Source organism: Oncorhynchus clarkii, chromosome 1, assembly GCF_045791955.1.
Source record: "Oncorhynchus clarkii lewisi isolate Uvic-CL-2024 chromosome 1, UVic_Ocla_1.0, whole genome shotgun sequence".
Taxonomy (NCBI): Eukaryota; Metazoa; Chordata; class Actinopteri; order Salmoniformes; family Salmonidae; genus Oncorhynchus; species Oncorhynchus clarkii.
In genome coordinates, this window is record NC_092147.1 from 63,583,079 (window position 1) to 63,598,090 (window position 15,012).

Consider the following 15,012-nt stretch of genomic DNA (forward strand, 5'->3'; position numbering starts at 1 on the left):
CCAGACGGCATCCCTAGCCGCGACCTCAGAGCATGCGCAGACCAGCTGGCTGGTGTGTTTACGGACATATTCAATCAATCCCTATCCCAGTCTGCTGTTCTCACATGCTTCAAGAGGGCCAGCATTGTTCCTGTTCCCAAGAAAGCTAAGGTAACTGAGCTAAACGACTATCGCCCCATAGCACTCACTTCTGTCATCATGAAGTGCTTTGAGAGACTTGTCAAGGAACATATCACCACCACCCTCCCTGACACACTAGACCCACTCCAATTTGCTTACCGCCCCAATAGGTCCACAGACGACACAATCGCACTGCACACTGCCCTAACCCATCTGGACAAGAGGAATACCTATGTAAGAATGCTGTTCATTGATTACAGCTCAGCATTTAACACCATAGTACCCTCCAAACTCGTAATTAAGCTCGAGACCCTGGGTCTCGACCCCGTCCTGTGCAACTGGGTCCTGGACTTTCTGACTGGGGCCCCACAAGGGTGCGTTCTCAGCCCTCTCCTGTTCTCCCTGTTCACCAATGACTGTGTGTCCATGCACGCCTCCAACTCAATAATCAAGTTTGCAGACGACACTACAGTGATAGGCTTGATTACTAACAACGACGAGACGGTCTACAAGGAGGAGGTGAGGGCCCTCGGAGTGTGGTGTCAGGAAAATAACCTCACACTCAACGTCAACAAAACAAAGGATATGATCGTGGACTTCAGGAAACCACAGATGTGTATAGGGAGTGGAAACCACTCCCTATACACATCGACGGGACAGTAGTGGGGAAGGTGGAAAGTTAAGTTCCTCGGCGTACACATCACGGACAAACCGAAATGGTCCACCCACACAGACAGTGTGGTGAAGAAGGCGCAACTTCCTTTCGTTCTGATTTCCTTTCTTGAAGACCAATAGTAAGAACCTCCGTCCCATCTTTTGTAATTATCCATTTTAGAACCATGAAGAAGAGTATCTACCGGATTACAGACTATGTGGAAGACCTTTGCACTAGCACAAAGTAGGTCTTTGTTTTTTTTATACTTTTGACATTAAACACATTTATTTGTCATTTTAATTCCGAGACACCAATCGTTGTTTATGTAACAATAAATAAACAAAGTTTTTAATGCATTTTAGGTCATTTAGGAAATTCAGCATTTTTATATAAAAATACAGGAATATAAATAATCAAACAATGGGCCTAAAATCTGTCTGGGGTACTGACAAACAAATAGCCAGGCAAGTGTTATAAAGGGCCCAGAAGTGTTTTGGGTGAAGTTCCCCTTTAACAGAGAGAGCACTAATTGTTTGAGTTCATGGTATCTGCTAGTTTGGCCTAGTACAGGGGTTTTCAAACATGGGTCTGTTGCCTCTAGAGGTACTGCAGGGGGTCCACAAAATGTCAGAATTTTATGTCTCTGCATCAATGCTAACTAGCGTTAGCACAATGACTGGAAGTCTACAGGAACAGTTAGCATGTTCATCCGACTCTGGGGAAGTAGATAAAGGGCTTCATTGCAAAAATGTCGAACTATCCCTTTAATATGGAGGAAATTTTGACCAATTTTTTTTTCTGTAGGCTGTAGAACATTTTTATGTGGGCCATCTAAGTGGCAATTTTCGGGATGGAAAAACAGTTTTCTGTGTTTTTGTTTCAGTGTTAACTTAAATGACCAAAATCAAATAGAAAGCTTGCATAAAAGATATTGAACTAACTAAAAAATAAAGAAATGGGCATTCAGGCCACATGTCCAGTGATTTTGTTATAATGTTTGAGCAGAGGAACACAGCATTATCCATAACAAAAATACATAGAATGGCAGGAAATTAGCTATAAAACTGCAAAATTGTCTCTCAGCTCATTGGCAAACTGTGTAGTATTGTTGGAAATGATCTTCAAAATGTGTACAAAATAATGAAATTGTCTACTAATTCTATTCATTTTAAAATGTTGGTTACTTCTACTTTCCATTATAATTCCCCTGATGATAAGACAAGATGTGATTTGTTTTGTTTTGTTGCTAACATATGATGGGTTGCCAGTTTGCCTGGGCATGAGACCCTGGGAAAGAAAGTTTGAAAACCCCTAGCCCAGTAGGCCTATCCCACTGGGCAAAAACTGGCGGAATCAACATTGCTACATGTCATTTCCACCCCCAAAAAATCTATGTGATGACATTGAATCAACCTGGAAAACGAATTGGATTTGCAAAAAGTCCTCAACATAGGAGTATTTAGTATTTTTATCATCCAACTTTTAACCTATATTTTTAAATATTGTTTTATTCACATTAGTTGACACCTCAACCAAATGTAAATCCAAACTGGACATTGAACTGACGTCTGTGCCCAGTGGGGATGTGTAAAGTAAACCACCCCTGGGGATCTGGGTTAAGAATTTCCCCTCTACAATGTGGCTACGTGACCTGTGACCAACCAGAGAGCCCTGGAAGACTCTGAGTCGTCCCCATTGACACCATGGGTGAGAAAAGACAGAGATGGCTTTATAAACTATTGAATGAATGTTAAAAAAACAGCACACGAGTGACTGACTGTTAAAAGATGAATATGCACAGCACTATAGTGGAGTTCTCTCTCTCTTTCCTTTGATTTCTCTTTCTCTTCTCCCTCATATATGCAGTACTGACAGTCACTCAATTAGTCATGTCAGCTGACAATTTTTAGATTGGTAAGTTAGTCTAGCCAGCTATCTAAACTTGTAGTAATCACGGCCGAATATCACCCGGGCACGAAGGGCATGTGCCCAGGGGCCCTGACCTCCAGGGGGCTCCCCATTTATTTTGTAAGTCACTTTCACTCGGATATCATGAAATGACAAATCCACAAAAAAACTATATTTTGGTATATCTTTCATTTTGCATCGTCATGATAATGTGTCAGGTGAACCTTTGCTTCTTGACAGTCCATTATCTTTATAACGTGACTGCTGACATGCAAAACATTTTGGGACTGAATCAACAGTGGACTAATGAAAAAAATACCAAAAGATTTTTGAGTGTAGTTTTGTGTGAGGTATTCCATTAACAAGGTGTAAGTCTTAGCAAAATGGGTAGAATTGCAGGAAATTAGCTTTAAAAACGGCACAGTTTTTCTCTCTGCCCCATGGCAAAATAAGTAGAATTGCATGACATTTTTTATAAAATTGCTAAACTTCTCTCTGCCCTGTAGCAAAATGTGTACAATTGCAGAAAGCTTGATTTAATACTGCAATATTTCCTAACAAGTAAATGTGTAGTATTTCAGGAAATTAACTTTATAACTTAAATTATAAAGTCTCTCCATCGTCAAGAGGGGGGCCACTAAAATGCTTTGCCCTCGAGGTGTGTGTGTGTGGGGGGGGGGGGGGGGCTCCCCAACTAAATCTCGCTTAGGGCCCCCAAAAGGCTAGGGCCGGCCGTTCACACACACACACAAACACACACACAAGAGTAGGCAGGATAGTGGGGAGTTGGGTTACATTCCTTCCATCGGGGCTGCAATTCTACCAGCCAGGTCACTCCCAGTTCAGTCCCAAGAAACTGTGAGGGAAGAATTTCCTCTGTGAGTCCATACTGGACATAAACAAAACAGGCAGGTAGAGGGATTGTCGGTTTGGTCCAGAGCTTCATCTCCTCGTCCCAGTGGTATCTGGGTCCAACTCAGGATTCCACAACTTATTGGACATTTCTTGGGATATTGTAGCCACTTTGAGCTATGGGTGAAGACAGTTCAGCTGCCCAGACCCTGAGAGGCATCACAAGACACATCACATCAGCTGACCTGTGCACCCAGTCACAACCTATTTAGCATGACCATCTTACAATCTTTAAATATGCATCACAAAGACAAACAGAGGTTACAAAAATACCAGTATTTCCCCATAAAATTAATTTAGACCATATCTGTTTCAGAGAGAAAGACACCCCCCAGATACTTTTATATTCACTCATTTTCCCAACAGTGATGTGATAAAACAAAGTCAATAAAAACCATACCCAATACCTGGTGAAAAAATACCGGAAATAACAGAATCTCCGCCAGTCTCTCTCCTGTTCTTTCTCTAATTCCCTTTTTTTCTGTTACCTACAGTGTGTTTAGTTTATCCACTGAGTTCTTCTCTAGCTGAAGGAGTCGAGATGGATCCAACAGCGCTTTGGCGTGGTTGTCTCTCTGGGGGACTCTACAGTACATCACCCAGCCTGGTTAGGTGAAGGACTCACAGTCACCACGCCAATACAGAGAAACTTTCCATCCACTGCCGCTATACCGTTCTTCGACAGACAGACAGACAGACAGACAGACAGACAGACAGACAGACAGACAGACAGACACACAGACACACACACACACACAGAAAGAACACCCCTGCCCGATTCCCGGTTCAACCCGTACCAACCAGCTGTAAGTGGCTAGGGCTCCATGAAAAACCCTCCACTGGAGGTCCCCTGACCTCTTTGGTACTGGGGGTTTGTAAAGCCCCCTCCATCTAAAACCCACCATACTCTCCACCTCACATACCCCCTGCCACTGATGTGCCTTCACTCCTGTTAGGCTTCTAATGTTCCTTACCTTGACCCAGAGGTTGTAGAGGGCTTTTACCTCCCACCCCTTCAAACTCCCCCAGGCTTGGAGTGTTAAATTCTAACAAGTCCTCCAGACCCCTTGCCAGTCTCCAGTCTCTGCCGTCACCTGCAGTGGCGGAAACATTGGTGGCCCCTTCCCCTTTGGCTGCTCAAACACCCCCTTTACCGGCTCAGACAGTGCCTCCTGGACCTCCTCCAGGAATCTCTCCAGCAGCTTAAGAGACGTTATTCCTGTTTGTTGTGCCAGGACTTCCGAGGTTTTCCACCCCTCCTCTCCCAGCAGTCCCAGGTCACCCAGCCTTTGTAAACTCGCTGCCATCTGTTGCCTCTGCAGGGTGGCCGACTGAACCGATCGCCAAGGGACGGCTGGGTTGTGGAAGATAGGCTCCTCCCATACCCACAGCCCAGGCTCCACATCCCCTTCTCGTGTGGGCCTTAGCAGCTGCCAGGCCCTCAGCACTGCAGGGTAAACATCTGAGAGACCTGCTGTACTCAGCCTCTCCAGCTTCATGAGGAACAGCTGCCGGTTCAACCCAAATCCGCCAGCTCTCCTCAGCAGTGCGCATGCTGGTTCCCTCCAGCCGACATCAGTATGGTACAGAAGTCTCTGCGCCGCCTTTAGTCGGAAAGCAGCCACCCTGCTCTCCTCCTTCGTGAATGGTCATGTACAGCACTGCCGCCCTGAGCCAGTGATGGCCCGACCAGAAAAAGTCCACCAGTTTGCATTGCAGGTCTGCGAGCAGACCGGCACGGGGGGTTGAGGACAGCCAGTTTATGCCACAGGGAAGATGCCACCAGGTTGTTGATTATCAGCACCCTCCCTCTATATGACATTTGGGACAGGAGCCACCTCCACTTGGCCAGTCTTGACACCACTGCCTGTGACAGCCCCTCCCAGTTCTTCCTGACCCACTTCTCTGAGACCAGGGACGCCCCCAACACTTTAAGCCCTTCACAACACCACTGCAAACCCCCTGGAAGCAGAGGAGGGGCCCTATCCTCCCATGCCCCACATAACAGAGCTTTGCTCTTGCCCCAGTTTACCTTAGCTGACGAAGCTCCCTCGTACACCTTCAGACTGGTCTCTAGTGCCTGCATATCCTGACCATCCCTGACCATCACAGAAACATCATCTGCATATGCTGACACTGTCACCACACCCATGCCTGTCTAGAACACTCCCTGCAGTCTCCTGCGTAGCAGGCCCAAAAAGGCTCAATGGCTAATGTATATAACTGCCCTGATAGAGGGCATCCTTGTCTAATTCCCCATCTCACCCAGACTGGCCTACTGAGCCCCCCTCCCACCTTGACCATACATGACGCCCCAGCATACAACAGCTTCACACAGGTCAAAAAACTCTTCCCAAACACAGACATCACATTAAACAGATACCATGGTCCACTTTATCAAAAGCATTCTCTTGATCTAAAGAGACCAGTCCAAAGTTCACATTAGAACCTCTCGACATGTCCAACAAGTCCCTGATTAAGAACAAGTTGTCCGTGATTGAGCTTCCCGGTACACAATATGTTTGGTCCTTGTGTACTATCGAGTCCAGATGGGACTTCAGTCTGTTAGAGAGGACCTTGGCAAATATCTTGTAGTCCGCACAGAGTAATGCCACATGCCTCCAGTTCTTAAGTTCACACAAGTCCCTTTTTTGGGCAGGAGAGTCAGATCCGCCCGACGGCAGCTCATCGGCAACTCTCATACCCAGACACATTCATGCAACACGCAAAAGTCCTGTCCAAATATTCCCCAGAATTTTTTATAAAACTCCACTGGGAGTCCATCGACCCCCGGTGCACGACTGGGAGACAACTGGTTTAAGGCCTCTGCCAGTTCACGGGACAACAGAGGAATGTCAATTTCATCCCTCTGTGCTAAAAAGAGCTTAGGGAGTCCTGCGAACAACAAGTCCTATACAACGCCGAATAAAACTCCACAGTCAGCTCCCGCATCTCCCCCACCACAGAGGTCACCCGGCCATCAGACAGCCGTAGACCATGCATACCCTTGGCTTCACCGCTCTGTCTTTCCAAACCAAAGAAGAAGGAGCTGGGAGCATCCATCTCCTTGAGCGTGGAGAACCTAGCTCTTACAAGTGCTCCCTTTGCTTTAACCTGGAAAAAACTACCCAGGTCCCTACGTAATTCAGCTAAATTAGCCTGAAGACCTACATTGCCTTGCACTACAATCTCTACCTCCATCTCACTAATACAACGCTCTAGTTCTCCCAATATTCTCCTAGCCTCTGAGGATGAGAGAGCTGTATACTGTTGACAGAAAAGCCGAATTTGGACTTTCCCCACATCCCACCATTGACTCAGAGACTCATACTCCTCTCTTCGCTGCCCTCACTTTTCCCAAAAGGTCTGGAAACCTGAGCAAAAAGTGGCATCTTGTAAGAGCTTTACATTAAACTTCCAATAGGATGCCTGCCGGGGCCCTGGTGAAATAGACAGCCGAGCCATGGTTATGTGGTGATCTGAAAAACTCACCGGGAGAATGGTAGCGCCCAACAGCCTATTGCTCCGATTAAGTCGGGCTGTTAAACCGATCAAGTCGGGCTGCACTCACCCTAGCCCCAAAAACCTTCACCCATGTGTACTGTCTTGTGTTGGGATGTTTAGTTCTCCAAACATCCACTAGGTCGAACTGATTAATGATGTCCCTTAACACTGACACTGAATGAGGCTCTTCCCTGTTTGTCTTTCGTAAAATCCATCGTACAGTTCCAGTCCCTGCCGACCACCAGCGTCTCCTCAGGCGCTACATGTGAGAGTTCCTGTCTAAGACACCCAAATAGAACTCGCCTCTCTCTCACTGTGCTAGGTGCATACACATTTATAAAGACAAACACATGTTGTTAATTTCTGCTTTTACAACAAGCAGCCTACACACCTCCTTTGAGAAGCAAATTCTTACAGACAGACCCAGTACAAAAAGGACTGCCACCCCTGCACTAAAATGTGTCCCATGGTTCAACACACTTGCCCCTTTCCACCAGAGCCCCCAATCGACTTCACTCAACACATCACTATGCGTCTCCTGCAGAAACAACACCTGTACTTTTTCTTGTTTTACATATTCACCCAACATACTCCTCTTTCCCACATCTCTGGCACCATTTATATTGAGCGAGCCTACCCAAAGAGTCTCCATAAGAAGTGGGAGAAAAGCCAGCAAAGAAAGAGACCAATAGCAAATCTCAAAAAGCCCCAGTGCCAGAAAGAAACTATACATCTAAACAAAGTCTGAAGGTCGACCCTTTCGCACTATTGTGACCCACTTCCTCAACCTAAACTGTTTCCTGGGTGAGAGGACTCCATGCCCCTCATTTTTCATAGCATGTTGTGCTGATCTTACAAACTCAAGATGAACTTTTTTCCCCTTGGTCTCATTTAGGAACCTTGTCAGTTCCCTCAACGTGTACTTTGATCGCTTGACTGGCTGTCAGCTCCGGACCCATTGAAGAGGAGTCTGAAAAAAAAAACTCCTCATCGTCCTCTTCCTCCTCATCTCCATCTCGACCACCTGCCCTTCCCCCCAAGCACCAGGCTTGTGATGTTCTTTGGTGCCTTTCCGCTTGACCACACCCCTTTTCCTTTTTCTCCTCCCCCCTAGTCTCTTACACTTCCCCACTATACTCTCCTCATCCACTAACTGACTAGACCCAGCCTTCATCTACGCCACCATCCATAGCATGACTAGGCCCAGCCTCAGCTACCCCACATTTTTTTATTTAAACAGGCAAGTCAGTTAAGAACAAATTCTTATTTTCAATGACGGCCTAGGAACAGTGGGTTAATTGCCTGTTCAGGGGCAGAATGACAGATTTGTACCTTGTCAGCTCGGGGGTTTGAACTTGCAACCTTCTGGTTACTAGTCCAACGTTCTAACCACTGGGCTATCCTGCCACCCCGTGACTAGGCCCAGCCTCATCTACACCACCATCCCTGACATGACTAGGCCCAGCCTCTGCAGTCTGCATCTCACTGCCCCCTGCATGTTGACCTCGATTTCTCCCACTGGCGCTTGTGCCTTCACCTTGTCTACGGCCTTTATGTGGGCACGCAAAGCTCTTATGCCCCAAATCCTCACACTCAAAACACTGTAGACTATCTGTGCTAGCAAACCCTGCGTAGAGCCCTACGTAGAGCCCTCCCCATGCTTCACTTTAAAATGCACATTTAGCTGTTGCTCATTGTTATTCAGAAACACAAACACTTGCCTCCGGAATGAAACAACGTGCTTAACGGCATCTGTCTGAAAACCTGCCGACAGTACATGAAAACCGCTAGCACACTTACCAAAAAGACTCAGCTCTTTCCTGATTGGGATCATCCGTAATAAACGGAGGCAAATTTGCAACTACCACCCTTGTCGAAGGGGTAGAAAGAGGTGAAATTGGCACCAACACACCCCTTACAAATATTCCACTAGCAATTAGCCTACCAACCAAATTTGCTCTTTTCATGAACACAACCACAACTTTGTTCATTCTAGAAGTGGAATGTATAAATTCAGCTCCTACCTGTTCACCGACTGCAAGCAGAACCTCCTCCACTTTAACTCCATTCTCAGGAACACACCTGAATCCATGTCGTAACGACAGCATCTCCTCTGCGCTAGGCTGAGAAGCCATCGCACACACCACACCTTCCAAACCCCAGGAAACTAACTCTATCCTCTTCCACCCTAACTTTGAAAAAACCTGTGCATATCCCGCTAAAACAAATAGTGCATTAACCTTCCACCACAGAAAATAACATTGAAAGAAAAGACCAAGGACAGAATCAAGAAAGTTAGTTAGGACAGAGCCTTCCACACCAAACACTCGAACTCCAAAAACTCCCAGCATGCACTGCGAGAGAGAGAGAGTGAGAGACAGACGGATTGACGGGCAGGTGGGCGGGCGGATACATAGGCAAATTGAGTCAGTTGTTTAGGCCAGTGGTTGGGAACAGGAAAGATCAATGTGGGATCTGTAGAGCACAGACAGACATGATGGTGAGAGGAGGCGCAGAGACAATATATCACAAGGAATCAAATTAGGCCTTTTTACATAAAGAGACATTTGAACAAGGAAAGGGACATTGTCAAGACAAGATCTTGAAGTTTATTCATTCTAACATGGATTTTTTGGGCAATTCAACAAGAGCTTTTCCATGCGAAAGCTGATCAGGTATTCAGTGGGTTTCATAATCCAGGTATGAGCAGTGTATAAAACCTCACAGGGGGTCATGCACGCTTATTGCAAGTTGTACAATGCATTATAACTGCAGCATAATGCATTATTCCTGCAGGCTATGAAGTGTTACCCTTTTTTTCTGGGAATACAAACAATCCCTAGTCCCTACTACACCCTTACATGTCACCTCCTCAGATGTTATGTTTCTGACTCTTATTAATAAGTGCTTTGACGAGGATGACTACATCACATGGAGGTGAGATCAAATGTCCAATGATGACACCATTAAACAAGCAGGTTAAATGGGGATGTGCTACTTGAAGACTCTCTTGTACGTGTACACACAGACACACCTGTACAGCTCCTGTGATGGCCCATACCATATGTAAAGTATAATTTATTTCGCTGAGTATAAATTGACATCGCTTGCCCACTAAAAGTTGCTGAATCGGCCTACATGCTCTCCTGTCATGACTTGGGTATATTTGGAACTCTGCCCAGTGTCCACTCATGTGAAAAGGCCATTCTTCTGCACTGGCCTGCGCCGAGTTTAGCATCATGGGAATGACTGCCAACACTGTCATACCAGCTCAATTCCCATGAGAAAACATTTGAGTTGAACCAAATAAAACGAACGGAAGGGAGTAGGGTCATTTGAGATAACATGTTGAAAGAAAGACAGAGACGTAGCTATGAAACTGTAATTTTTTTACCTACAGCCTAATAAGTCAGGATGAGAGAGGACAGGAGAGTGTGCTGGGGAGGGAGACGAATCTGTACCAAAGAGCAGTCTTCCTAGCACACGCTCATGGACAGACGGTAAAGGTTGTGTTGCCACCTAGTGGACATAACCACCATTGCAATTTCACTCAGCAAATGTCACTCAGTTTGTTTTACATGTCCTACTTGCACTTCAGTAATATTGTAAAGAAGTGAATGAATGCACACATCCTTTTTTAAATCCAAGGTAGATTATGGTATTATGCTCGATTTCATATCAAGAATAAACATGATAAATTAGAATACAGGATAGACATTTTCTATGAACATCATTTTCAATGGAATCAATCCCATAGACAAGCATAATGCTTTAATTCTTGTGACTCAGTGAGCACTTTGTCACTTTCGGTCTGCCTTGAGTAAATCTTGTAGCCCATGACCTTTTGTGACCTTACGTGACCTGAGAAGATACTTGAGGAAAGCCATAGCCAGGTAAATGTAGAGGTGGGTGGGAATGGCATGTGATGTCACGGCTAGACACGGTGGGAAAAGCAACAGGTAGCTCAATGTATGCTAGCGTTCCTGACTGTAGCATCACAGACCACACCTGTGAAGATGGCCCAGGTTAAGTCACCCGTGGATGGTGTCAAGAGTCAGCAGCAGCGTGCAGAGATGTACTCTGATATTACCATCGTCAGCTCCAGCGCAGGTTAGTCCAAATGCTATTTTCTGTCAAAATTCTATTGTATCAGTCAAAATTGTATGCTGAAGTTACGTTATTAATAACAAATTATACATGGTTGTAGGCCTTTAATTTATATCTGCATGATTTAAGTGCAAATATCATGAGTTAATGTTGTAGTATTAGCCAATTGTTTTCATTCAAATATTTATATGAAAATGTACTGGAAAATGTAAGTCCTTTATATTTCTAGACTTTGAGGAAAATGATTGAAAGAATAACAAACAAACAGAAATGTAAAATATAAAATACTATTTTGGCCAGTTCCCTGTTCCTTATGTCTGTTTGCCATCCAGCGTAATGTGAACAGCCAGTCAACTATGTCAACCAATTTGACAAATTAGTCACTGTTAGCTATTGTTAACTTAATCTCGGTCAAATCCCCATGTCTCTGGTATCTCTTTCTCACGAGATTGAATTTGGTCAGCAAAGCCTCGTGGCTATTAGGTTGCTCGAGGTTGATGGGAAAGATAAAGTCATGTAATCCCAATTTTTTTTTTAAAGGACATTCATCAGTGAAATGTGTCCTTACAAATTTGGGCGACTTCCTATGTGGTGAACGTGAAACACAAGTAGGTTTATAGGCCTGGCCAGCCTACCTCATGAAAGGTGAACTAGAGTATAATCAAGAAACTCAGCCACAATTTACTGTTCAATTCAAAGTCCTCACCCACTCAACCTATTCTTATCCCGCCTACAGATGTGGGCAGCCCAGCCAGAAAAGGCCCATTTGACAGTATGGCCCTAGGCCTCAGCAGGCGTGGGAGAGCCTACCCATCCCCAGCGCGCAGGCGCCATCGCACCACCTTCAGTCACAAGCAGCTGGACCAGCTGGAGATGGCGTTTGGACAGAACCACTACCCCGACATCTACTGCCGTGAGGAACTAGCGCGGCTCACCAAACTCAATGAGGCACGCATACAGGTCAGTGGGCTTGGGCCTATTTATCCGTACAGCGGGATTTCATACATTTTTTATCCTGGGTGGGAAAGTTGATAATAATTGCGATGTCTAACTCAAACAGTTTTCATTTACAAAGGAAAGGCCATGACTTACAGTGGGGCAAAAAAGTATTTAGTCATCCACTAATTGTGCAAGTTCTCCCACTTAAAAAGATGAGAGAGGCCTGTAATTTATCATCATAGGTACACTTCAACTATGACAGACAAAATGAGAAAGAAAAATCCAGAAAATCACATTGTAGGATTTTTAATTAATTAATTTGCAAATTATGGTGGAAAATAAGTATTTGGTCACCTAAAAACAAGCAAGATTTCTGGCTCTCACAGACCTGTAACTTCTTCTTTAAGAGGCTCCTCTTGTCCTCCACTCGTTACCTGTATTAATGGCACCTGTTTGAACTTGTTATCAGTATAAAAGACACCTGTCCACAACCTCAAACAGTCACACTCTGAACTCCACTATGGCCAAGACCAAAGAGCTGTCAAAGGACACCAGAAACAAAATTGTAGACCTGCACCAGGCTGGGAAGACTGAATCTGCAATAGGTAAGCAGCTTGGTTTGAAGAAATCAACTGTGGGAGCAATTATTAGGAAATGGAAGACATACAAGACCACTGATAATCTCCCTCGATCTGGGGCTCCATGCAAGATCTCACCCCGTGGGGTCAAAATGATCACAAGAACGGTGAGCAAAAATCCCAGAACCACACAGGGGGACCTAGTGAATGAACTGCAGAGAGCTGGGACCAAAGTAACAAAGCCTACCATCAGTAGCACACTAAGCCGCCAGGGACTCAAATCCTGCAGTGCCAGACGTGTCCCCTGCTTAAGCCAGTACATGTCCAGGCCCGTCTGAAGTTTGCTAGAGAGCATTTGGATGATCAAGAAGAAGATTGGGAGAATGTTATATGGTCAGATGAAACCAAAATATAACTTTTTGGTAAAAACTCAACTCGTCGTGTTTGGAGGACAAAGAATGCTGAGTTGCATCCAAAGAACACCATACCTATTGTGAAGCATGGGGGTGGAAACATCATGCTTTGGGACTGTTTTTCTGCAAAGGGACCAGGACGACTGATCCGTGTAAAGGAAAGAATGAATGGGGCCGTGTATCGTGAGATTTTGAGTGAAAACCTCCTTCCATCAGCAAGGGCATTGAAGATGAAACGTGGCTGGGTCTTTCAGCATGACAATGGTCCCAAACACACCGCCCGGGCAACGAAGGAGTGGCTTCGTAAGAAGCATTTCAAGGTCCTGGAGTGGCCTAGCCAGTCTCCAGATCTCAACCCCATAGAAAATCTTTGGAGGGAGTTGAAAATACCAGCAACAGTGTGTGAAAACCTTGTGAAGACTTACATAAAACGTTTGACCTCTGTCATTGCCAACAAAGGGTATATAACAAAGTATTGAGATAAACTTATGTTATTGACCAAATACTTATTTTCCACCATAATTTGCAAATAAATTCATAAAAAATCCTAATGTGATTTTCTGGATTTTTTTCTCATTTTGTCTGTCATAGTTGAAGTGTACCTATGATGAAAATTTCAGGCCTCTCTCATCTTTTGAAGTGGGAGAACTTGCACAATTGGTGGCTGACTAAATACTTTTTTGCCCCACTGTACTTACTATCCATTGTCCTATAAAATGGTTAAATCTCAAATTCAACCCAGTTAAGTTCATTTTTTATTGTATTTCACAGGTATGGTTCCAAAATCGCCGTGCCAAATACCGCAGGCAGGAGCGTGCGTCTCAGAAGCTCTTGCCAATGGCCATGATGCCAGGGCACGGGGCACTGTTGGGCAGCATGTGTGTTCAGTCCACAGGGTTGACCCGTCAGTACTACCCTCACTCCCTGGCTCACCATATCCCCCGGTTCCCTTCTATGCTGCCCTCAGGTGGTTACTCCCACTCCCACCACCCAGGCTCAGCCAGCCAGTGTTCCTGCCCCACAGTCCCACCAGAGCCACAACCCCCCCGCCAGCACGAGGAGTGGTACAGCCCACTACGGAACATTGGAGCCCCACCCAGCAACCTGGCCACACCTGTGTTCTCCCTGACCTCCATGCCTGCTCTAGACCCTGGCTCTCACTGGAACTAAAGAAAGAGTAACTTCTACGTCGGGAAGTAGACAAGCTCTTATAGGCTGTGTCTCGAAGAACTAACAGTTATTCATTGCACCTTAGATTAGATGACAAAATACAGTTTTTTGTATCTGTACAGTGATAGCTAGTAACTAAAGAACAGGAAGAATTTAGAGAATAGTGAAAATGACTAAACTCCTTCTCCCATTGAATACCTGACGTTGCATGTTTTCTTGAAAGTTCAGGGTAGCCTAACTGAGAGAAAGACATTCGCGGGTAGTCTTGAATTATCCATATAGATTGTCTGAAATATATACTATACATCTTTCTAACGCCTTTTGTATTTTCACAGTAAATAAAGTAGTGTGTATTGGGAGTGATTTGTTTGTTTAAATGTTAAATTGATGCTAGAAAGGTTTTGTATCATTTCAGCCAGTAGATTTGAAAGTAGCGTTCACAAGTCAAAACGGGTCCCCACAATTGTATACAACGTCATCCATTTCGTACAGTGCCTTCAGAAAGTATTCACACCCCTTGACTTTTTCAAATTGTGTGAATTTAAAATGTATTTATAGATTTGTTTTTGTCACTGGCCTACTACACATACGACCCCATGTCATAGTGGAATTATGTTTTTAAATATTCTGACAAATTTGTTCAAAATGAAAAGCTGAAATGTTTTGAGTCAATAAGCATTCAACCACTATTATGGCAAGCCTAAAT

General features: G+C 44.8%; 1 protein-coding gene across 1 annotated transcript; it reads left to right on the forward strand.

Annotated features, from left to right (window-relative positions):
- Window positions 1–11,115: 11,115 nt before the first annotated feature.
- LOC139416827 (PROP paired-like homeobox 1) lies at window positions 11,116–14,323 on the forward strand. The gene is made up of 3 exons (XM_071165918.1): window positions 11,116–11,209; window positions 11,943–12,166; window positions 13,908–14,323. The coding sequence occupies exons 1-3, from the start codon at window positions 11,116–11,118 to the stop codon at window positions 14,304–14,306; spliced, it is 717 nt and encodes a 238-aa protein (XP_071022019.1). The 3' UTR covers window positions 14,307–14,323.
- The last annotated feature ends 689 nt before the right edge of the window (window positions 14,324–15,012 follow it).